This window comes from Mandrillus leucophaeus, unplaced genomic scaffold (genome assembly GCF_000951045.1).
Source record: "Mandrillus leucophaeus isolate KB7577 unplaced genomic scaffold, Mleu.le_1.0 Scaffold146, whole genome shotgun sequence".
Taxonomy (NCBI): domain Eukaryota; kingdom Metazoa; phylum Chordata; class Mammalia; order Primates; family Cercopithecidae; genus Mandrillus; species Mandrillus leucophaeus.
The window spans coordinates 1079233-1103818 of NW_012101432.1; the positions used below are offsets into that span (position 1 = coordinate 1079233).

The window sequence follows — 24586 nt, forward strand, 5'->3', positions numbered from 1 at the left end:
ATTGTTTTGAGATATGTCCCATCAATACCTAATTTATTGAGAGGTTTTAGCATGAAGGGTTGTTGAATTTTGTTGAAGGCCTTTTCTGAATCTGTTGAGATAATCATGTGGTTTTTGTCTTTGGTTCTGTTTATATGATGGATTACGTTTATTGATTTGCATATGTTGAACCAGCCTTGCATCCCAGGGATGAAGCCAACTTCATCATGGTGGATAAGCTTTTTGATGTGCTGCTGGATTCGGTTTGCCGGTATTTTATTGAGGATTTTTGCATCGATGTTCATCAGAGATACTGGTCTAAAATTCTCTTTTTTTGTTGTGTCTCTACCAAGCTTTGGTATCAGGATGATGCTGGCCTCATACAATGAGTTAGGGAGGATTTCCTCTTTTTCTATTGATTGGAATAGTTTCAGAAGGAATGGCACCAGCTCCTCTTTGTACCTCTGGTAGAATTCGGCTATGAATCTGTCTGGTCTTGGGCTTTTTTGGTTGGTAGGCTCTTAATTATTGCCTCAATTTCAGAGCCTGTCATTGGTCTATTCAGGAATTCAACTTCTTCCTGGTTTAGTTTTAGGAGGGTGAACGTGTCCAGGAATTTATCCATTTCTTCTAGATTTTCTAGTTTATTTGCATAGAGGTGTTTATAGTATTCTCTGATGGTAGGTTGTATTTCTGTGGGATTGGTGGTAATATCCCCTTTATCATTTTTTATTGCATCTATTTGATTCTTCTTTCTTTTATTCTTTATTAGTTTTGCTAGTGGTCTATCTATTTTGTTGATCTTTTCAAAAAACCGGCTTCTGGATTCATTGATTTTTTGAAGGGTTTTTTTTTGTCTCTATCTCCTTCAGTTCTGCTCTGATCTTAGTTATTTCTTCTGCTAGCTTTTGAATGTGTCTGCTCTTGCTTCTCTAGTTCTTTTAATTGTGATGTTAGGATGTCAATTTTAGATCTTTCCTGCTTTCTCTTGTGGGCATTTAGTGCTATAAATTTCCCTCTACACATTGCTTTAAATGTGTCTCAAAGATTACGGTACGTTGTGTCTTTGTTCTCATTGGTTGCAAAGAACATCTTTATTTCAAAGAACATCTTTATTTCTGTCTTCATTTCATTATGTACCCAGTAGTCATTCAGGAGCAGGTTGTTCAGTTTCTATGTGGTTGAGTGGTTTTGAGTGAGTTTCTTAATCCTGAATTCTAGTTTGATTGCACTATGGTCCGAGAGACAGTTTGTTATAATTTCTGTTGTTTTACGTTTGCTGCGGAGTGCTTTACTTCCAACTATGTGGTCAATTCTGGAATAAGTGTGATGTGGTGCTGAGAAGAATGTATATTCTGTTGATTTGGGATAGAGAGTTCTGTAGATGTCTATTAGGTCTGCTTGGTGCAGAGCTGAGTTCAATTCCTGAATATCCTGGTTAACTTTTTGTCTTGTGGATCTAATGTTGACAGTGGGGTGTTAAAGTCTGCTATTATTATTTTGTGGGAATCTAAGTCTCTTTGTAGGTCTCTAAGGACTTGCTTTACGAATCTGGGTGCTCCTATATTGGGTGCATATATATTTAGGATAGTTAGCTCTTCTTGTTGAATTGATCCCTTTACCATTATGTAACGGCCCTCTTTGTCTCTTCTGATCTTTGTTGGTTTAAAGTCTGTTTTATCAGATACTAGGATTGCAACGCCTGCTTTTTTTTGTTTTCCATTTGCTTGGTAGATCTTCCTCCATCCCTTTATTTTGAGCCTATGTGTGTCTCTGCATGTGAGATGTGTCTCCTGAATACAGCACACTGATGGGTCTTGACTCTTTATCCAATTTGCCAGTCTGTGTCTTTTAATTGGGGCATTTAGCCCATTTACATTTAAGATTAATATTGTTATGTGTGAATTTGATCCTCTCATTTTGGCGTTAGCTGGTTATTTTGCTCGTTAGTTGATGCAGTTTCTTCCTAGCATCGATGGTCTTTACAATTTGGCGTGTTTTTGCAGTGGTTGGTACTGGTTGTTCCTTTCCATGTTTTGTGCTTTCTTCAGGAGCTCTTGTAAGGCAGGCCTGCTGGTGACAAAATCTCTCAGCATTTGCTTGTCTGTAAAGGATTTTATTTCTCCTTCACTTATGAAGCTTAGTTTGGCTGGATATGAAATTCTGGGTTGAAATTTTTTTTTTTTTTTTTTGAGACGGGGTCTCTCTCTGTCGCCCCAGGCAGGAGTGCAGTGGCCGGATCTCAGCTCACTGCAAGCTCTGCCTCCCGGGTTCACACCATTCTCCTGCCTCAGCCTCCCGTGTAGCTGGGACTACAGGCGCCCGCCACCTCGCCGGCTAGTTTTTTGTATTTTTTAGTAGAAACGGGGTTTCACCTTGTTAGCCAGGATGGTCTTGATCTCCTGACCTCGTGATTCGCCCATCTCAGCCTCCCAAAGTGCTGGGATTACAGGCTTGAGCCACTGCGCCCGGCCAAAAATTTAAGAATATTGAATATTGGTCCCCACTTTCTTCTGGCTTGTAGAGTTTCTGCTGAGAGTTCTGCTGTTAGTCTGATGGGCTTTGCTTTGTGGGTAACCCGACCTTTCTCTCTGGCTGCCCTTAACATTTTTTCCTTCATTTCAACTTTGGTGAATCTGACAATTATGTGTCTTGGAGTTGCTCTTCTTGAGGAGTATCTTTGTGGCAGTCTCTGTATTTCGAATTTGAATTTTGTCCTGCCTTGCTAGGTTGGGGAAGTTCTCCTGGATAATGTCCTGCAGAGTGTTTTCCAGCTTGGTTCCATTCTCTCCGTCACTTTCAGGTACACCAATCAGACATAGATTTGGTCTTTTCACATAGTCCCATATTTCTTGGAGGCGTTGTTCATTTCTTTTCACTCTTTTTTCTCTAAACTTCTCTTCTTGCTTCATTTCATTCGTTTGATCTTCAGTCACTGATACCCTTTCTTCCAGTTGATCAAATCAGCTACTGAAGCTTGTGCATGCGTCACGCAGTGCTCGTGCCATGGTTTTCAGCTCCATCAGGTCATTTAAAGTCTTCTCTACACTGTTTATTCTAATTAGCCATTCATCCAATCTTTTTTCCAAGGTTTTTAGCTTCTTTGCAATGGGTTCGAACATCCTTCTTCAGCTCGGAGAAGTTTGTTGTTAACGATCTTCTGAAGCCTTCTTCTCTCAACTTGTCAAAGTCATTTTCCATTCAGCTTTGTTCCATTGCTGGCAAGGAGCTGCATTCCTCAGTTGGAAATGCAGAAATCACCCGTCTTCTGCATCGCTCACGCTGGGAGCTGTAGACTGGAGCTGTTCCTATTTGGCCATCTTGGAACCTCCCAAGTATATCTTTTCATTCTGATGTTTTGACATCTGAGACCTGACTGTCCCTCCGAGGGCTGGCCAATTCCTAGAGACAGTAAATGACTCACCTGGGAACATACCTGTCATATGCACCCCCACCAACCCAGAGTTCCTAATGCCCAACAACCTCCTTTATCAAACTCATACATTCCCAGGCTACCATCTGCCTGCTGTAATTATCAGAGGACCAGTACCAGACAGCAAGGGACAGCCCCTATGCCAGAGAGCTGGCTGAATTACTCAAACTAGACAATTCTAAATCTGCTTAGATTGCTTACTCTGCCTTGCCTATATTCCTTCTATGAAAACCACAATACGGCCTCTTGCCTGTGCTCCCTGCCTTCTGCCTCCTGGAGGTTGGTGCGCCCCCGTGTGGCCCTGCATGGTGTGGCATGCCTCCTCCTCTTGGGAACTGTGAGTAACAAACGATCTTTTCATTGCCAGCTGTCTCCTGATCTGTTGGCCTCACCACACCTGAATAAGAAGACCTGCATTTTAAAACACTGTGTTGTTGATTTTTTTTTTTTTTTTTTTTTTTTTAGGGAGCTGAGTAATTTTTTTGGCAAGGTAAAATCCACATATAGTGAATTGCACAGATCTTAAGTGTACAGTTCAATGAATTTTGACACACCCATAATCCATACAACCAACCCAGAGTGAGAACATTTTCATCACCCAAGAAAGTTCCTTCATGTCCCCTTCAATTGATCTTTTAAGCTCCACTGTTTGGCATTCTTTCCAGTGAGCAGTCCAAACAGTCTTAGAACAAAATGGCTGCCTGTGTGATTCTCAGGAGTCAAACTCTCTAAAAAGCCAGTGGCAGCCTCAGCTGAAGTTTCTAGAAAACTCAGAACTAGGACTCCTGTCAAAACTAGGACACCTTTTGCCTCAAAGGGCCCGGAGAAGTCCCGGAGCAAGAATGTGTCTTAAACAAGAGTACTATGGAATGAAAGGAAAGTCAGAAAGAGTTTTTCCTTGTGATACAGGGTGAGACGTCACTCAGAGGCTTCCCCTAAAAAGCCCACATCGCCAGTTGGAATTGATCTCCCTTGCTCATATTCTCTTAGAACTTTGCTTAGAAGCACATAATCTCTGTCCTGGCAAAGATTATAGAGGTCATCCCTTACAAAATAACCTAATTCAAAATCAGGAAAATGACTTTTTGGATGAACTTTTATCTTTCTTTTATAAAATGGAGATGCAAAGATTCAAGTGTCATTTTTACTTTGGCTGCCAGGAAACTCAGCTAAATCCAGTACTTACGTCAAACCATGAATTCATCTCAGATGTCTGATAACATCTATTTCTCTACTCCTTTTACCTAGTTTTTTTTTTTTTTCCAATTTCAATTTTAGTTGTCTTGTTTTATACATTGATTTTTTTGTAAGCTGCCTGAAAAGTTCTTGCCCTTTTATAACACCTATGGTGCACTAGACTTATTTATGTATATACCTGTCTTCCTTTCTCTTCCACAGCTTAACAAAATGCTTTGCTTAATGAAGGGTATAATAAATATGTTAAAAATCCAATTGAATATGATCAGAAGAGATCTTCTTCTAGATTTTACCCTTTTCCCTTCTTTAAAAAATATTCTCTGAAGGTCAGCCATGATGTAGGAGCAGGTAGAATTGGCAGGACCCTCTCCCCCTCACCATCCCAGGCTGTCCCTCAGGAGCGCCCATGCACCTGGGACCTACCTCTTCTGTGGGCTTTCTCTTTTGGCGGGTGTTGGATGTGGTAATGAATCTCCACTGGGAAGATGAAGAGCTCTGTTGGGGGCTCATTGGCTTTAAATTGACTCTTCAGGGGCTCCAAGACTCTGGGTGGTTCTTCTGAGATAGGAGGTAATTTCAAAGCCTTTGGTGCCTGGAGAAAATTTAAAAACAAAACGAACATGGCAGGTGTCCAAACCCTGCTGCCTGCAGGGGCAAACGATACTGTCTCTTATTGTATCTCTTGCACCCGGAGCTGCTGAGAGAGGTAAGCTAATCCAGCTGGGAGCCGGTATCTGACTTCAGTGGTACCACTTGGTGTCCTGGGATCCAAAATATGCCCCTGTTAATCCTGCCTGTGATTCCTCTGAGAATTATAAACATGCTCAGTTTAAGAGCCTTTGAGAGGATATATAGTCTTTCTTTTTCTTGCAGCTGGAAAAACTGAGCCAGACTAATACGACATATCTGAGATCTCTTTGAACTGATTGGGAGAAATCTCAGCATATGTTGTTAAGGGAAAAAGCAAAGTACAGAACATTGTTTGAGCAAGCTTTCCACTAAGAAGCGGCAGGAAATAGCATTTGTGATTGCTGACCTTATCTATGCTAAGCCACAGTTTCTTCCTCTGTAAAATAAGAGTAATCATACTATCTACATCATAAGGTTGTTGTAAGAATTAAATGAGCTAATATCTGCAATTATAATAGTGTTTGAAACTAGGATTATTTCCATATTTCTTTGAGAGTAGACTCTCTTCTCATTAGCATTTATCTAGCCACTAGCAGAAAAAATGGGAGCTTTTTCATGCTTGTGTAATATGAACATAGCTGAAAAAGAATCATTGTGTGGCAGAATCAGCAACTGATTTTGTCCAGTTTTTTTCTGTCCCCCAAAAAGTGTGTGTGTGTGCGTGTATGTGTATGTGTATGTGTATGTGTTTGTGTATGTGTATGTGTGTGTGTATATGAGAGATTCACTGGGGGTAGTAGATCCTCCTGTTTCTAATTATTCAGAGGTTGCTGAAAATTTCTCCTTTTAGTTTGCAACTTTTAACATAGGAACTTGGCTCTGTGAAATGTATACATGTGCTGGTTTCAGGAGTTCAGTTTCATAGGAGGAAAAAGAAAAGCATTAGGCCTGCTGTTTGCTCCTGGTCCAAAGAAATCTGGGAAGTCAGACACCCTTCTAGTGTCTCCTTTTTAGTACTCAAAAAGAAAAAAAAAGATCAGAAGCATACATAAGCAACCTGTGTATTTAGAGTTGATTGAGGAAGGAAATTCAACCAAATCTTTGCAGGGTAATATTTATAATTTCGAGACATTAAGCAAATGATAAACCAAACACACGCACATAGGATCTTTATGTTCCTGGAGACCTTCACTGTCCAGGTGCCGGCTGCCCACACCAACTGCCCTGTTTTGAATACTGACCGTGTGCATTTTGTTTGACAAGGTTTGCATTGAGAAATCAATGTGGACACTCAAATGATTTGTGTGAGGTATGGCTGACAAGCCAAGATTTAATTTCTTTACCCTAATTAAAAATTTACAGAGTTTTAGTATGGTGGGAAATATTGCTTTGCTCTGTGAAACCACATACATGGGCGGAGGGAACAGACTCCTTTCCTCTGGGCCTGGCTCAGTTCTGAGCGGACCCAGGAGCAAAGTTGAGGGCTTTCCTTAGGCCTGTGGTGAGCCTGGCAGGTCAGGCCTGCTGTTCACTCCTGCACCAAAGGAACCTGGGAAGACAGAAGCCCTTCTGGCGTGGATGGAAAGGTTTAGATCAACTCAGACACAGGAAATCTGAGAAAATCTTGAACAGACTGTAAACAACCTCCCTCACTGGCAGCAGGACCACCTGGAGTGCCCATGGCTGCTTGAGGAACACCTCAGATGACACGAATCCCTACAATTAATCAACATCGCTGTAGATCACAGTCAGATACAACGTACTTTCCTAAGAGTGCTTCATCTTTTCTACCAGCCCTGTAAGGTTGACGTTATTATCTGTATACACAGATAATATATATAACAAAGTCACTGTGCTCAGAGTGTGTGAGTGACCTGCTCATGTTCCCATGGCTACTCCGGGCAGAACATCCTGGGGCCCTTGCTTGTCCCCAGTCATCACTGGTGCTTCCAAACACTGAAGAAAGGCCCACATAGAACTGCAAGGCAGGACCAGACCAGAGACAGCCAAGGGCATCTCTAATAAAGAAGGTGTATTTGGCTCCCAAAGGAGGTGGATAGACTTGCAAAATTTCCCCTACATTTTCAAAGGCGATAGACCCTCAGTGGAGCCAAACCGTTGCTGGATTCAAGATCTCCAGCATTTTGAATCTGAAGTGGGTTTACTGCTTACAAACTCAAATTCTGTCCTTTAAAACGTTTACAGATAATCCCTTGCCCCTTAAGAAATCAAAGAATTCTGTCGCTGTCAGGGAGTGTGGTAATAACACATGCTTTAAGGTAGAATTGGTGGCAGCTGAAATTCCTTGCCCTTCACAATTTTCAATCTTTAGTAAATTACTACAGTTCTATTCCAGCTCCGCCTGGTCAGTTCAGACGCTAGAGATGCCAGTTCTCTTCTGAGACATCCTTCTGAGTCACCTTATTTCTAGATTGGGATTAATCTCTCTCTCTTCCCTCCTCTCTCTCTCTTTCTCCTGCGTGCACAAACATACATATACACACAACCTTTTTCTTCTTCACTTCTCCAGGGGTGATTATTCCGGAGCCAGTGGCAGATGCTACAGGAGGGAAGAGGCATCTTTCAGCAGGAAGCGACTGTAACAAGTGGCCGCTTCTGGCCTTGTGGAGTTTCACATTCCTTTGTTTATCTTTAAAAACAGGATGAGAATGAGAATATATTAATTGCAGGTATGGGGATGAACAGTTGAGTTTTGACCTTTATCATATTGTGGTTAATGGGGAGAAAGGCAGGGAGTGTGCTTGGGCGCTGGGACAGCCTTAGCCTTGCGGGCGGGAGGTTCAGAGAGCCCTAGTCTCCTGATCTGGGTTGAGGTCTTGCTGGCTGAGTCAGGCAGTAAAGAGAACGATAACGATAATAATTAATATTTATTGAGCTCTAAATATGGGGAAAGAGTTATATAGATATTTCATGTACATTAACTCAATTTACACAATAGACTTATGGGGTTATCATTATCCCCATTCTACAGATGAGAAAACTGAGCATCAGCAATATTGGTTAATATGCCCAAGATCACAGCTGTAAGTGGGGGTAACTTGAGCCTAGAAAGTGTGATTTCCGAATGCATGCAGCTAAGCACTAGACAAAGAGGCACCTGCCAGAGTCTCATTCCCATGTCCAGCTAGATTCTGGCTTTTATTTTCTAAGGTGAGTGGCACAAGGAAGTGATGTTTGGCATGCTTCAGTGACCTTATATGGACTCTGCATGACTGGGTTTACCCAGATCAGTGAGCAAGACATCTGGGTTCTTACCGCTGAGATCTGCCTTCCTATTAGGGAAGGTGCCTCCACAGAACATAATGTGGGATTTGTCACTTGGGAGACAAGAGTAATCGATGTGGCCATGCCCAAAGGCCTTCCTGAAGGTTTGCTGTGTCTTTTCATTGTATCTTTCCTTTGAAGCGTATAAATGAAGGTGATTCTCTATTGACGTGTCCTAGGGAACGACAAATACACATTCCTGTAAACAGGCTATTGTAAAGGGCAGAGCAGGTTTCTTTAACAGCCCTCGTGGTTAGGCTTGTGGTTTCAAGTATGAAATTTCCTTTGCAGGTTGGGAAGAAAAATAAGGTTATAACAGCAAGCTCTCTAATGCTGTTTATTACAATAAAACATTTTATTGTTGTTGATAGAAAGAATGATACTTAGCCATGCCTGACATACAGTGCTATCTTGTGGAAAAAAATCACAAAATTTTGATTAAAAATCAAAATGAAGTGCTAGTATTGGTGTCTTTATCCATTATGAAATGTTTCTCAGGCTGAACACAGTGGCTCACACCTGTAATCCTAGCACTTTGGGAGGCCTAGGGAGGAGGATTGCTTGAGCTCAGGAGTTTGAGACCAGCCTGGGCAACATGGCAAGACCCAATCTCTACAAAAAAATTTAAAAAATTAGCCAGGCATGGTGGCACACACTTGTAGTCCCAGCTACTTAGGCGGCTGAGGCAAGAGGATTGCTTGAGCCCAGGAGGTCAAGGCTGTAGTGAGCTGTGGTAGCGCCTCTGCACTCCAGCCTGGGCAACAGAGCAAGATGGTGTCCCTTCCCTATCACCCCCCAAAAATAAAGGTCTCTCTCCACTGCCCTTCCACTCTGTGGCTCTTCTCCCCCTTTCCTCTTCTCCTTGGTGTATGACCTTCTGAAGGTCTGAATACAAATGACCTTCTTGTATTCAGGATGGGAGCAGACATTGTCTATGTTGCTCTGAACAATTGTTATCTTGTACACACACACACACACACACACACATACACACACACACACACACACAACCTTAGAGTTTAGAAAGTGTTTCTACATTGTAACTCATTTAATCCTCACAGTAACCTTGTGAGACAAGATAATAGCTCCATTTTACAGAAGAGGTGAATTCAGGCTCAAAGTTAGTTAACGATTCTTGAACAGGCTTATCATAACTAGCAAAAAGCAGGACCCAAACCAAGGCTTTTCTGAGTCTAAGGCAATAGCTATTTTCCAAACAAGATTAACAGCTGCCAAGATGAGCAAAGAGTCAGGGGAGAATCTGTGGTTACCTAAGTTTGGAAAACCCAGAGTTTAACAAAGTTAAGCTGGTGACTATGTTACAGAACTTCTTGAAGTTCTCTGTATCTACGCATGTGACTTTCCAGGAGGAGAAGGCATGCAGAACTTCCCCAATGTATTTGCCTATGAAACTCTTATTTATTTATTTAGAGGCAGGGTTTTGCTCTGTTGCCTAGGCTGGAGTGCAATGGTGCGATCTTGGCTTACTACAATCTCCTCCTCCCAGGTTCAAGCGATTCTCCTGCCTCAGCCTCCCGAGTAACTGGGATTACAGTGCCCGCCACCATGCTTGGCTAATTTTTGTATTTTTAGTAGAGACGGGGTTTTGCCATGTTGGCCAGGCTGGCCTCGAACTCCTGGCCTCAGGTGATCCATCTGCCTCGGTCTCCCAAAGTACTGGGATTACAGGTGTGAGCCACCGCACCCAGCCAAAATTTTGTTAAATGGAGCATCTTGCAATGCTAGAGTTCTATATGTGACACTTCGGGGAAATGGTGGTCAAAAGGGTCAAAGTACTCTTCCCGTCTGTGGAGGTATCAAGAAATGGCAAAGGGAGAGAGAATCCTCTCGGTAGTCAAGAACAATGACAGAGGAGAGCACATTAGAAGTGGTACCTCTGGCCAGGCTCGGTGGCTCATGCCTGTAATCCTAGCACTTTGGGAGGCTGAGGCCGGCAGATTGCCTGAGCTTAGGAGTTCGAGACCAGCCTGGGCAACATGGTGAAACCCCATCTCTACTAAAATACAAAAAAGTAGCCAGGCCTGGTGGTACTTACCTGTAGTCCCAGCTACTCTGGAGGCTGAGGCAGGAGAAATGCTTGAACCTGAGAGGTGGAGGTTGCAGTGAGCCAAAATCACGCCATTGCGCTCCAGCCTGGGTGACAGAGTGAGACTCCAACTAGGGGGAAAAGAAAAAAAAAAAAAAAGAAATGGTACCTCTGCCCACGTTTCGTCTTCCTGCCAGGGCTGCTTCCTGAGTGGTGGCAAGCGAGTCCCCTGACTGCCATGGTTCTTGGCTAGAGGGCCCTGGTCCACATGTCCAGCAGCTCCAGCTTCCCCTTCATCCAGGCCCTGTTGACCTGCCAAGGTGAACAACGGGTCAGCTCGTCACCCTGGAAATGGACGCGGTGTTCTTGCTGCCTCCAAACTGCCTCCCTTCTTGCTTCTCTGAGTAAAGGTGCTCAAGGCCCTCCCTTGCTACCCCTCCTCCCTTATTTGGTATTTCTGATAGTGCCTCCTTGGAAGTGGCAGCCAGGTCTGTGGAAACAGAGTTGCACTAGCAGTCAGGAGGCTCAGGGTTGAGTCTTCATTTCTTAGACACAGTTTCCCCATCTGTAAAATGGGGATATGGATTTCTTGCCCTCACTTCCTTGTAGAGTTATCTGGAGCTCAAATAAGATAATGAATGTGACAGCCCTTTGTAAACTGTGAGGGATTAGTGGATGACAGTGGTGTGATTATGGTGGCGTGACCTGCAGCCTGCTCTGTTGTCATGAAGGTGCTCAGCCTGAAGCAAGCTCTTGGGATTCCAGGGCTGTCTCCTGGCTCTTTATTTGTAGAGAAGCCTCTGCCGAATGCAATGAGGTGAGACTGCTGTTTAGCTCTCTGAACTTATACTGTCTGCAACCCTCAGGAAGGATCTGAGTCAACAGATGACTCCAACATAGTTAACAAATCTTTCATCAATGGTTTAAGGGGTCCTGCAGCTGTTTTCATCACTTTCTCAAGGTAGATTTATTGCTGAAACAGTCTGGCAAAGCTTCCTTGTTTGGAGCCAAGTTTTAGCAATACCTTTATTCCCAGCATGCGGCTCCATGGAACAATGCGGGGTTGTCTTTCAACTAGGGGCTCTGGAAGGCTTTGGGGGCCTGTGTGTGATGGATCACAAGACTTCTGGGAGCTGCTTCTCCTCCTGCCTCCAGCCAGCCTCACCTTCCCTCTCGGCTCCCGTTCATTATTTCCATCCTTGGCGTCACTGGGCCAAGAGTCAATAGCCTACAGGTGGGGCTACTCCCTCCCTCCAGCTCTCCTTCCTTTGCCCAGTGGCTCCTGAAGGCCGTGCTAGAAGTGAACTGAGGCTGAGTGTTGGTGGAAGAAATACAGGCTCAGGCTCAGGTTCAGGTTCAGAGGGTCTGCTCTGGTTTTAGTGGCCCAGGGAAATCTGATGGGCTGGGGACTCATTAATATGAGGTGACCCGGGGCTACATTAGGCCTGCTCCTGAGAGGATCTCAACTCCATACAGAGAGCAGCACTAAAGACCTTTGGGGATATTCTAGAATGATTCCTTGTAGAATGATTCCTTGGGGTCAAACCGGATACTAACTAGGTCCATCTTTTCTGATCAGATTCACCTGGAACCAAATGCATTTCTGAGGGTAGAGGAAGTGAAACTCTAGCCAAATGGCCACTTACCTACTAAATAGGTTTTTTTTTTGGTTTTGTTTTTTTGTGGGGGGCGCAGGGGACATAGTCTCACTCTGTCACCCAGGCTGGAATGCAGTGGTGTTATCTTGGCTCACTGCAACCTCCACCTCCCAGGTTCAAGTGATTCTCCTGCCTCAGCCTCCCGAGTAGCTGGGATCATAGGCATGCACCACCACACCCAGCTAATTTTTGTATTTTTAGTAGAGACGGGGGTTTCACCATGTTGGCCAGACTGGTCTCAAACTGCAGACGTCAAGTGATCCACCTGCCTCAGTCTCCCAAAGTGTTGGGATTACAGGCGTGAGCCACTGCGCCCAGTCTGAACAGTCTTACACATTGGGTCTCTAAGTTGGGGTAGGGGGCATTGTGAGTAGGCGGAACAGAGAGACAATTTTCCCTTTGGTGATATCCCAGGTGAGTTTGAATATGTGACTCAAGCAACGTGAGGGGAAACAGAATTTTTTTTCTTAGTAAACATCATGATCTGATTCATTTATTTGTGCTTAATAGAAACAGATTTGCAAGTAAAGTATTGGAAGCTTCAGTTGTTGAAAGGAGACCACAAAACTTAGTCTCTCTGGATCTCAGATATGGATTCAGATAATCCAGATAATGTGCCTTGGAGTAGCTCTGTCCTCTCCTGTTATTTTTCACAAACAACCAGGGAGGAAGGAATGCAAACCCCAGTATTTGCATTTTACATATGCACAAACTGAAGATGCAGAGAGCATAAGTGACTTAGCCAACATCATATTGTTGGAGACCTGGGATTTGCAGCTGGGACTTTTGCTACTTCTTCAGATACAGTGTTGGGCAAAGAGAGGGAAACCAGTGGAAGATAAGGTTCAAACAAATGAAAACATCAGTCAGGGTTCAAGTTACAGCCACTGAACTATTTTTGCTTCTTTTAAAATAGATTTTTTTGGCCACTGTGATCATGGGTAGTTGGGCATTCCAACAAGCTAAGGAGGTATAATGAACATTTACTGAGCACATAGTATGTGCCCGCTTCTAGTACTACAGTATCTCATTTAATTCCCACATGCAACCCTGTGAGATAAAGATGGGTATGGTCATCTCCATTTCATAAATGAGAAAACCGAGGCCCAGAGTGGCTATATGGCTTGGAATCAGTGCTAATGGTCACATGTTTAATCACTATTTGATACAGTCTCTTTGTTTTCTGCCTGATTGTGACAGCTCCTTAGTATATGGCTTCAATTAGGAAAGTCACTTTATCCCTCAGGTGTGCAGTGTTACTCCAGCCATAAAATGAAAGCCCTGAGGCCGAGAGCAGTGACTGATGCCTGTAATCCCAGCACTTTGGGAGGCCAAGGGGGGAGGAGCACTTGAGAACAGGAGTTTGAAACCAGCCTGGGCAACATGGTGAAACTCCATCTCCACAAAAAAATACAAAAATTAGCTGGGAGTGGTGATGTGCTCCTACAGTTCCAGCTACTTAGGAGGCTAAGTGGGAGGATCGCTTGAGCCCAGGAATTCAAGGCTGCAGTGAGCCGTAATCACACGGCTGCTCTTCGGCTTGGGTGACAGAACAAGAGCAAGACCTTGTCTCTAAAAAAAAAAATAAAAAGTAGAATAAAATAAAAAAGAAAAGAAAAAGAAAAAAAGAGACTCAAGTGAGATGTGTGGTTGGTTGAACTATGTAATGGCCTCAGGCCCTGAGAACCTGCCATGTTCTTCTCCTTTCATTTGATAAACCAGATTCTCTACTTATCCTGACCAGATCATTTCCCCAAAGATGGGGGTTGGTCAGCCACTGCCACTGTTTCTGGAAAATTTCATTATACATATTTTAGAGGCAGGGTCTCAGGCTGGAGTGCAGTGGTGCCATCATAGCTCACTACAGCCTTGAATTCCTGGGCTCAAGTGATCCTCCTGCCTCAACCTCCCAAGTAGCTGGGACTACAGGCATGTGCCACCACGCCCAGCTTAAATTTTAAATTTTTTGTAGAGACAGGGTCTCACTATGTTGCCCAGGCTGGTCTCAAACTCCTAGCCTCAAGCAATCCTCCCTCCTTGGCCTCCCAAAATGTTGGGATTACAGGAATGAGCCACTGAGTCTGGCCAAAAATCTTATGTTGGGCTCTTGTTCTTTTATTTTCTCAAGAACTCTGCTACCAGCCAAGGCTCTTGTCTTTGCCTATTACTGCTACCCAGTTGTCTTTTCACATCTCCCTTACCAAAGGCAACTTCTGGCTCTTTTAATGCTTCAAGTTCCATAGAATAATATTGACAGGGTCAATCCCCATACTACTAAACAGTTTACAGATGGCTTGCAATAATTTTCTGTATAGCCACGATGTAGATCTTATTGTGCCCATTACACAGATGAGCAAACAGAAGCTCAAAGAGGTTAAATGACTTGCTTAAGATCTTACACTAGTAAGTGAGAGAACAGCCATTTCGATACATATTTCTGGCTCCAAATCCTATATATATATTTCACATTATATTGCCACAAAAATCACAGGATTAAGGAATATAAGAGTGAAACAGATCTAAGAAATCATCTAAAATCTAGAGTCTAGACCTACACTGCCAAACACAGTAGCCACCAGCTGCATGTGGTTATTTAGATATAAATTAATTAATATAAAATAAAATAAAAAGCTCAGTTTCACTGTTGTAATTACTACATTTCAAGTGCTCAATAGCCACATGTTGCTAATGGCCACTTTATTGGACAGCCCATAGGGAACATTCCATCACTGTGAAAAGCGTTATTGGACAGTGCTGGTCTGCACTCACCCCTCATTTTACAGATTGAGGACTATGCAACCCAGAATCCGAAGACCTTGTTTTGGGAAACGCCATTTTAAGGTGTTAACAATTCAAATATCTGAGAACCGGTCATAAAATCAACATGCAAATCAACATGTACCTTGTTCAAAAGATTTTCCTTGTTGAATCCAAAATGAAGGGAAGACAGGCAGGAGATGGTATTTTGGGGGTACACCTGAAAGATCTTGTTGTGGCCTGAGCTTCTTTGGTACATTAAGTTGACTGTCCTGGAGCAGCACAGAATCCTTGATGTATCCTGAACAGCAGATCAGGGGATATTGATAGAAACAGTGGTCGCCAACTTCAAGTTCTCAGCGGTAACTACAAGGTTCCTCACTTGCACTAGTCTTGGCTTTGGACATTGCCCATTAGGGAAGACAATTAGAAGATGAGGGAGATTAAAAAGTCGGATAGAACCCATAGAGGCTTGTCTATCCAGTGTCTTAGGTGCTTCTGGTTCTGTGCTACATGTGTACTTCCTCCATCCCATCATTCCCAAGAAATGGGTCTCCCTGGTGGAAGGAACATGGCTGCTTCTTTGGGGGCAAAAAGCTCCTCCTGCCTCAGGAGGAGATCCAGTGGTAGTGGATGTATCCTATTTGCTTCTGTAGGCCCCATGGTCAGCAGCCTCCTCAATCCATCATTCTATAAGTATTTATTGAGGGCTTCCCTATGGGCTCACCCCTCAGCTAATCAGTGAAGTAGATACAATGGAACCAAACTTGGGCCCTTTTAAAAGGCACTCAGTAGTCTATTGGAGAGGCAAAGCTCTCTTGTGTTCTGTATAGCTCTGAGTGTCAGTGTAATATAAGGTCAGAAAACAAGGAGCTCAATATTGACTGGAGTTTTCAGCAAAGACTTTGCAGAAGGTGTGAGCTTGAAGGGTGGGGAGGATTAATCATAGGGGTGTAAAGAAGTCCCAGAGAATATATACATTAGTGTCACAAAGTGGGGAGTTCCGAGATGTGCAGGAAGAGGGTGGTGGGGCCATTGGACTGATGGGCTCACATCAGATTCTTGCCATTGTGCCTCCAGCTTGAGGGTCTCACCTTCAAGAGGGACTTTGGCAAGAAATTATGGCAAGGAGCTCAAGAATGCATTTGTGTGTGTGTATCTTTCCTTAAACCATACATTTTAGCCATAGACTCCCATGGAGGACTCGGAGACTTTTTTTGAGGCTAAGAGGGTCCTTCATTCTGGGGAATGTTGCACCTAGGCTATAGGAGAGTGGCCTGCTCTGCCCTCTGCCCCACCCAATGACAAACACTTCTTTGGTTAAGTGGCTCTTTCTCAAAAGTGTCAAATAAATGGAACTGCCTATAACTGTGGAACTACCCTGAGAGTAAAACCAATGACTGGACGAGCCCACAACTTTCATTTTGCTTCAAGTCACCACTTATTGGGGGAGTGAATTGCTTTCTCTTCTTCCTCAGGGTAAACCTATAAAGCAGGAAGAAAGTCAGTCTTTCTCTGGTCCTGGCTGTTTCTTGTTGCTAAAGAAGTGGCAAACAGCCGAGTGGGTACTGGCACATTCGCGCTCACTCTTCTCATCTCAAATAGGCTTGCCAAATAAAATACAGGATGTCCAGTTAAGTTTGAATTTTGGATAAATGAGGAATACTTTTTTAGTAGAAGTATATCCCGAAGATTGCAAGTGTAACTGTTTATGCGTGTTGCGGGGGTGGGTATGCACGTGCTTAATCTGGCAACTCTAATCCCCAACCACTTCCCGTTTTTGTTTTCAAGCATTTACAGAGTGCATTTAGAGTCTGTTCATCAGAAGGGTGTCCATCCCACTCCTAATGGATTATGCTGGAGAGCCGCCATCTTTAAGAGGAGAAGTCCTAACATTTCATTTCTGGGAGGACCTGGGATCACCTCAGATGGGGAACTAAGGAATGCTGGGAAGAATGTGGAACTGTGGGAGTGCAGGGTGGATCTGACTTCTGGTCCCAGCTCTGCTTTTGACTGAATGATCTTGGACAAATTCCTTTGCCTCTCTGGGCTTCTTCTTCCTTATCTTGTAAAAGGTGGGGGTTGAACTGGAGGGTCTCTGAGTGGAGAAGATTGGGAAGAAAGTTCTGGCCTGGATGTGGCATGTGAGGCTGCTGAGGGCGAGGGGTGGGAATGAAGGCAGGACTTCAGGCCGTTCTTCCCTCTGCAAATGCTTCAGAGGACAAAGGGTGGGAGCTGTGAAAGGAATCTGTGGGCTACCAGGCATGGAGTTTTGCTTTAACACAGAATTGGGCTTGAAATCCTGGTGTTTCAGGTCTTGATGGAAAACACACTGTCACACCAGAATGGGAGGTGGGGCAGTTTGGGGTGTGCCCCTCTCCCATTTCCCCACTGACCTGAGCACCACAGCCTATACATGGCGTCTGGGGGCCAAGTCCTCAGGAGGCCTCTGAGGTATCTCTTGGCTGAATGTCCCGGCTGGATCTGCCGTTGGGCCTGGCTCTCCAGCTGGCTTCGGAAGTGGAGGTATGGTTGCCAGGCTCTGTCCTGCTGTCCCTGTGGGGACACCAGTCAGGAAACAGTACAGCTGCTGAGCCCTGAGCCACCCAGTGATATAGGCTGGTTAGCACAGTCTTCATCAGTAACCCAGGAAACTCCCAGAAGGTGCCAGAAGGCACCAAAAACAGATGCCTTGGCTAATAGACATAAACCAAGAGCCCTCAGAACAAAGCTCTGAAAGGCCCCTGCACGTTTGCAGTTGGAAGCAGAAGGAGAAATGACATATACCAGACTCCATCTTGAGATAGAGCATTAGGAAAGGGTAAAAACTTCAGAAGAAAACACATTACCTAGTTCAGCCTGTGGACATCATTTTAGTGTCTTCAAAAATGGCTCTGTACTGTAATGGGAAAGCCAGCTCACAAATCTGCATTGGCATTCAGTGTTTGTAATATGAATACTGGGACAGACAAATCATGTCCGTGTTCACGGGGAGCCTGGCATTTTGAAAATATCTGGCTCTGATGCATTTCATTTAAGCTGGGGAGAATTTTCTGGGAACCTACCTGCCAAAGTCAGTGCCACCGTGCAAGACATCATGGGGAATAAATATGGATAATAACTTCTTACAATTGACTAGGAATTTACATTACACAGAGAACTTTCACCTCATCTGTAATCCTATAAGGTGGACTGAGTTACTATAACCACTTAACTGACGTAGAAGCTCTCAGAGGATGATTGCTTAGGCACAAGAATAGCAAATGTGTGATATTTGTGTTGACATCTCTCACCCTTCCCAGTGTCCATGGCAGACATTCCTAATCAATCACAGAATTCTTGACTGCTGAACTGAAGGTGATCTCAGAATCCATTTTCTCCTTAAAAACATTTTTGAAACTGAGGCATAATTTATATAGCATAGATTATACAGAGCTTGGATGTTCATTTGATAAATATTGACAACTGTATATACCTTTGTAACCACCACAGAAAACAAAATCCAGAACATTTTCATCCACCCAGGAAGTCCCTCATGCCACTTTTTAGTCAATATCCTCCTGCCCACTAGGTAATTGCTATTCTGATTTCTAACACCGTGGACTGTTTTATTCTATTCTTGAACTTCATATGAATGGAAACAGACAGCATATATTCTTGGATGCTCCACAAAAGTGATCCACACAGTGTGCCAGTGAGAACTGGCATGAGAGATGAAGCCCACTTAGTCCCCTTTGGCTAAGGAACTCTCCCAAGGCAACGATATAGCCTGGAAGGATAGAGGGCAACTGTGTGGAGCCAGTTAGAAGTGGAGTTGGGCTTGAATCTAGGGTTTCAGAATCCACATCAGTGCAAAGCCTCTTGTTCTTCAACAACTGACCATCTCATCAAAGGACCAAGAGTTAGCACCATGAACCAGCTTGATGTCAAAACCATAAATAAAGATGTTTTGAAGTAGGTGCCTCAGTGAGTGTCGCAGACTGTAAGAACTATCTTCTACGGAGACCAGCGTTTTCATACGTGTTAGTATGCAATAAATCCTGACTCAACAGACTTGAACAATGAGAAAGAAAGTTTGTTGTCTCATGTAACAAAAAGACCAAAGGCTAGAGAATACCAGGGTTGGTTAATTCAGTGGCTCAATAGCTCTGGCATCCTGAAACTCATCCTGTAGGCACCAAATATCTTTCTAACCTTCAGAACAGTCTTTCATTTCAGTCTTATGGGCCTGCAGAGGCTGAACAATGGACACAGGGAAACATCAAGTGGGTCCAAAAAGCACAAGCCGAAGAGTGGGAAGGAGACAGCCTGTGACAAAGCTTGGGAAAGAGCCTTGGATTTACGGCCAGAGTGCCTGGGCTCAAGGCCTGCTCTGCCTCAGGGGAACTTTATGATCTCGGGTGAGCTCTGGAACCTTCTGGACTTCTCTCTAAAATGGAGCTAAATAGTGGTAGAGGGAATGGAGAGTGCATGGGTTCTGGAATCCACCCGAGAGTCAGGTTTCGCAGTGCCTGGCACATACTAGGGGCTCAATATTGTGGGGGAAATGAATAAATGAACAAATAGTTCCAATCCCAGCCCCACCATTTCTCAATCGTGTAATTGTTATATAATTTCACCCATAATGCTGGCATAATACCTCCTTTTTGGTGTAAATGAAATAATGTAAGTGAACGGTGTCCCACTGAGCCAGCTTATAGTAAGGTGACAGGGTGCATCCTCTCACTCCCTGTCCGCCCTGCACTTGTGAAAGCGCTTTCCAATCTCTCAGTACTCCTAAAGGGCGCTGAGGAGAACACAGTGGAGACTGAGCAGAGGCTTTGCCTTAAGATGGGATTGATCTTGAGATCTTGCCCCATCCTTGGGCATGTTAATTACTTCTCTGAGTAATTTTACTCAGTGTCCTCAGTGTAAGGATTAGATGAGCTGAGGTATGTAAAATATTTAATGCTTAGCACATAGTAGCTGGTGAACAAATATTAGGTCTTTTCTCCTTTCCCTTGTCCAGGTGGTGGGAGATTATGCTAACTGCTCAACACTTATTCCCCCTCGCTTCTTTTTGCTAAAAAAGCCCTGATTTTTTGTCAGCAGATCCCCTTTCCCAAATAGTCATCCCTTGTTATCTGTGGGGAATTAGTTCCAGGACCTCTGTGGATATTAAAATCTGTGTATGCTCAAGTCCCTTACATATTATAAAATGGTGGTAGTAATATTTGTACAGTATAGCCTGTATGCATCCTCCTTATTCTTTACATTGTTTCTGGCAACTTATAATACTGAATACAATGTAAATGCAGTATAAATAGTTATACTTTCTTTTTTTTGTTTGTTTGTTTGGATTTTTTTTTTTTCCTGAATATTCTGAATCCCTGTTGGTTGAATCCAGGGAAGTGCAGACATGGAGGGCCTTGCTTTCCCAGACTCCGTTGCATCTCAGAGTGGCCAAGGGACCTAGCTCTGGTCAATGAAACTAAGGGGAAACTATTGGGAGCCTCTGGAAGGTCTTTGTATCTTTAGAGAAGGAACAGCTGTGCAAGGATGGCTTGCTGGCCCCTTTCTTCTGCTTTGAACCCAGATGTGACCTCTGAAAGTACGGGACCATCTTGTGAACATGTGCTAACAAGCCTAATTAGAAAAACCAACATTCAAAGGATGGTGGAAGGAAAAGATAGCGCTTGCGTCCTTAATGGCATTGGCGAGCAGCTGGGCAAGCATGAAACTCTGCCCTTTCACTTTGTGTTACTTGAGATAATTAAATCTCTTTATTGCCTAAATCAGGGGTTGGCAGACTTTTTTTTTTTTTTTTTGAGACTATCTTGCTTTTTCAACTAGGCTGAAGTACAGTAGTGCTAATTTGGTTCACTGCAACCTCTGCCTCCTGGGTTCAAATGATTCTCCTGCCTCAGCCTCCAGAGTAGCTGGGATTACAGGTGTGCACCACAATGCCTGGCTAATTTTTATATTTTTGTAGAGACAGGGTTTCACCATGTTGGCCAGGCTGGTCTTGAACTCCTGACTTTAAGTTATCCACCTGTATCAGCTTCCCAAGGTGCTGGGATTACAGGCGTGAGTCATCATGCGCAACCTGGAAGGTATTTTTAAAGGGCCAGAGAGTAAATATTTTAGGCTTTGCAGGCCATATGGTCTCTGTTGCCACCACTCAACCTGTCCTTGTAGTGCAAAAGCATCCATAGACAATATGTAAACAAATGGTCATGGCTGTGTTCCAATAAAACTCTATTTACACAAACAAGTAATGGGCAGGATTTGGCCAGTGAACAGTGTTTGCTGATTCCCCAACTTCAACCATTGATAATCATAGTTATCAATGATTGATATCAACATATCAAATGTGTTGCTTGCAGCCAAAAGTATTTCTGATACATGGATACGATATGGGAGCAACAGATTTAAAGCTGCTACAGATTGAAGGGATGGGAAACAAGCACTGGAGAAAAGGGGATGATTAAGATGGATTGATAACTAATAAAATCACATCAAGTGAGTCCAAAATGTACAAGCGGCAGAGTAGGGAGGAGACAGCTTGTGAGAAAGCCTGGGAAAGTGCTCTAGATTTAGGACTAGAGTGCATGGGTTCAAGGTTCAAGATAAAAGAAAGCGTGGCTTACTATTCAATTGGCTTTACTCCTTAGGGACTTATGAATTAAATGAATGCTTAGAATTCAAACATAGAGCATCACCTGCTCCTTAATGTCTGGAAAGTTTATGTGGCAGGTACTTCAAGTGCAAAAACAGCCTAGAAATTTAGTCTCATGTGGTCTTGAGGCTTTTCCCAGAGGACATGAAAGAAATAATTATAGAGAGGATGGTGGAAGCTAAATGACACTTTTACTCACTCAATTTTTTCATTCAGTCATACGATAAATATTTGTTGAGTACTTTTTATATGCCAGACACTGTGTTGGGCCCTGAAATACGGAGCCATTAGACCAGAGGCCTTTTCTGGGTAAATTGGAACTTCATTTCTTTTCCGTGAATCTTTGCTTTGACTGACTTTCCTCTGAATGCAGTAAGGACCAGTCTCTTCTGAGATGCTGTGGTGGCCCCTGTGCGGATGGCATGATGTGCTGTTTGAGTCTGGACAAGAACCCTTGTAGTTTCTCGTTAGTGGGCATTTCTTTTTCTTTTCTTTTCTTTTATTTCTTTTTTCTTTTTCTTTTTTTTTTTTTTGAGAAAGAGTTTCGGTCTTTCGTCCAGGCTGGAGTGCAGTGGCATGATCTTGGCTCACTGCAACCTCTGCCTTCTGGTTTCAAGTGATTCTCCTGCCTCAGCCTCCTGAGTCGCTGGGATTACAGACACCCAATACTACACCGGCTAATTTTTGTATTTTTAGTGGAGATGGGGTTTCACCATGTTGGCCATGGCTAGTCTCGAACTCCTGACATCATGATCTGCCTCCCAAAGTGCTGGGATTACAGAAGTGAGCCACTGCGCCCAGCCATTAGTGGGCATTTCTGAAGCACCAGCTTGGTTCTGAAGCTTTACTGAGAAGCTTGCACCATGGTGCAGGGAGTTGCCAAGAAGAGTTAGGGAATCCTAGACCAGGAATTTAGAGTATTTACATATATTTTTGCTTAGGGTTTGGAAGCTGATCTTGGTGTATTCATTTTCTATTGCTGTTGTTAACAAATTACGATACATTTAGTGGTTTAAACAACACACATGTGTTATTCTCGTATTGTTCTGAAGGTTAGAAGTTTGAAATGGGTCTCACTGGGCTAAAATCAAGGTGCTGACAGGTCTGAGTTCCTTCTAGAGGCTCTAGGGAAGAATCTGTTTCCCTGCCTTTTCCAGCTTCTAAAGGTCACCCCCAGCTTCATTGCTTGGCTTGTCACCCTTTCCTCCATCTTCAAAGGCAGCAACATTGAGCCGAGTCCTCCTCAGGCTGCCCTCTCTCTGATCATTCCTTCTGATTCCTTCTTCTGCTTTTAAGGACTCTTGTGCTTACCTTGGGCCCACCTGGATCATCCAAGATAATCTCCCCATTTCAAGGCCATCTCTTGAGGACAACCTTAATTCCATCTGCAACCTTGATTTCCCTTTGCCCTGTAACCTCACAGGTCCCAGGGATTAGCACAGAGATATCTTTGGCAGAACATCCTGTCTACCACATTCTCTTTACGTTTTTTTCTAGTTTCTTGGTCTCTTTTAATAACTTCTCAAATTATGCCCGTGAAGTTGGTTAATAATGTCCCATCTCATTGGATAAACTGAAGCACTGAGGGATGCCCAAGGCCTGCTTAGGGTGACCGAAGAGACCAGTCAGGGTGAAATCTACTTACTCACTTCCAACCTGTTGAAGGATATTTTCAGTGGAAAACAGCAAAATATAAGAAAGCGTGCATAGTATAAATACAGCCTCACACAAGTATATCCTGTATATAGTCATGATGGAAAGACTGGAAGAAAATAGATGAAAAAGCTAATAATGGCAGTATTAGGGTGTTGGGCTTAAGACTACAAATAGTTCTTTCTTTTCTTTCTTTTTTTTTTTAAAATAAAATCAAGTTTTCAGTAATATAGTTAGATTATATTTCTAAATAGAAAACATGTTAAAAATTAATTAATTTTATGGCACCCACCCTCTTCTCATGCGTATTTCTTTAGTTCTTCCCTTAAGTTATTCTAGACCTAACCACCCACTCAAAAGTCACTCTAAAATATAAAAGGAGACAGAAGGGAGCCAGGAAGGGAGTTTCTGGAACAGGGAAATAAACATGACAGCAGGAGGCTGGCTACGGATGGTTTCAGACTGTTCAGGCCTGCCTGGGCTTTGCCAATCAACTCCAGCTTCGGGTTTCTTCTGCAATGAGTAATTAGTGTGCACAGGGTGGCCTGTTATCCACATTCCACCGTAAGCGCTGCCTTTAACGAGGGACTTGCTCTGGCCAGTTGCCTCTCCTGATGTATATCAGGTCTATGAATGCAGAGGCACCAAGGGCAATCCCGTGTACCTGTCCCTTCCCCCGCACTGGCTGTCCTGTCCACCTGCTGTAGTGCTGGCCGCTGAGGGTTTTCAGAGGATGGAAGGAGATGGTAGGGTTTGTGCTCCTGCCCAGCAGATATAGGGTGACAGGGCGCCAGAGTCCCTAGGAAGGCAATGAAGGCCCAGGCCCAGGCAGCCAGTTGCCATCATATTGCAGCGGGTGGCCCAGGCTTTGTGTGCAGGAATCAGCAGAATGGTGAAGAGAGAAGCCCCCAAATCCCAGAACTGGCAGGCACAGCCCTCCACAATTTGGCCCCACCCACATCCCCAGGTATATTTCCATCAGGCAGCCTGGGAGTGACCCTGACTTCCCCTGCCCTGCACCTTCTCCCCTAGAGGCCTCTGCTCACCTAAGCCTGGAAGGTCTCACCCTGCTTATCTTTACAAGACTCAGCTCAAATTCTACCTTCTCCAAGAAGCCGCTCTAGATTTTCCCCAGTAAGAAGCAGTCACACTCTCTGCCTTCTTTATTAGGAAATCATCATCTCGCTCCTCTCATGGACTGCCTTGTATCAAAATGTCACTGGGGCACAAATCTGCCTCTTTCACCAGATTGTGCACTCCTGGTGGGTAGAGGTTACGGCCCCCCCTGC

General features: G+C 43.8%; 1 protein-coding gene across 1 annotated transcript in view; it reads right to left on the minus strand.

Annotated features, from left to right (window-relative positions):
* Positions 1-24586, minus strand: part of KIAA2012 (KIAA2012 ortholog) — a 141877-nt gene that overhangs the window by 104907 nt on the left and 12384 nt on the right. Inside the window, exons 3-8 of the mRNA XM_011974481.1 lie at positions 17383-17542; positions 15132-15287; positions 10741-10883; positions 8516-8699; positions 7747-7889; positions 5033-5201 (exon numbers count right to left, since the gene is read on the minus strand). Of these exons, the coding sequence (XP_011829871.1) occupies positions 5033-5201; positions 7747-7889; positions 8516-8699; positions 10741-10883; positions 15132-15287; positions 17383-17542 (955 nt within the window). The remainder of the gene's footprint in view (positions 1-5032; positions 5202-7746; positions 7890-8515; positions 8700-10740; positions 10884-15131; positions 15288-17382; positions 17543-24586) is intronic.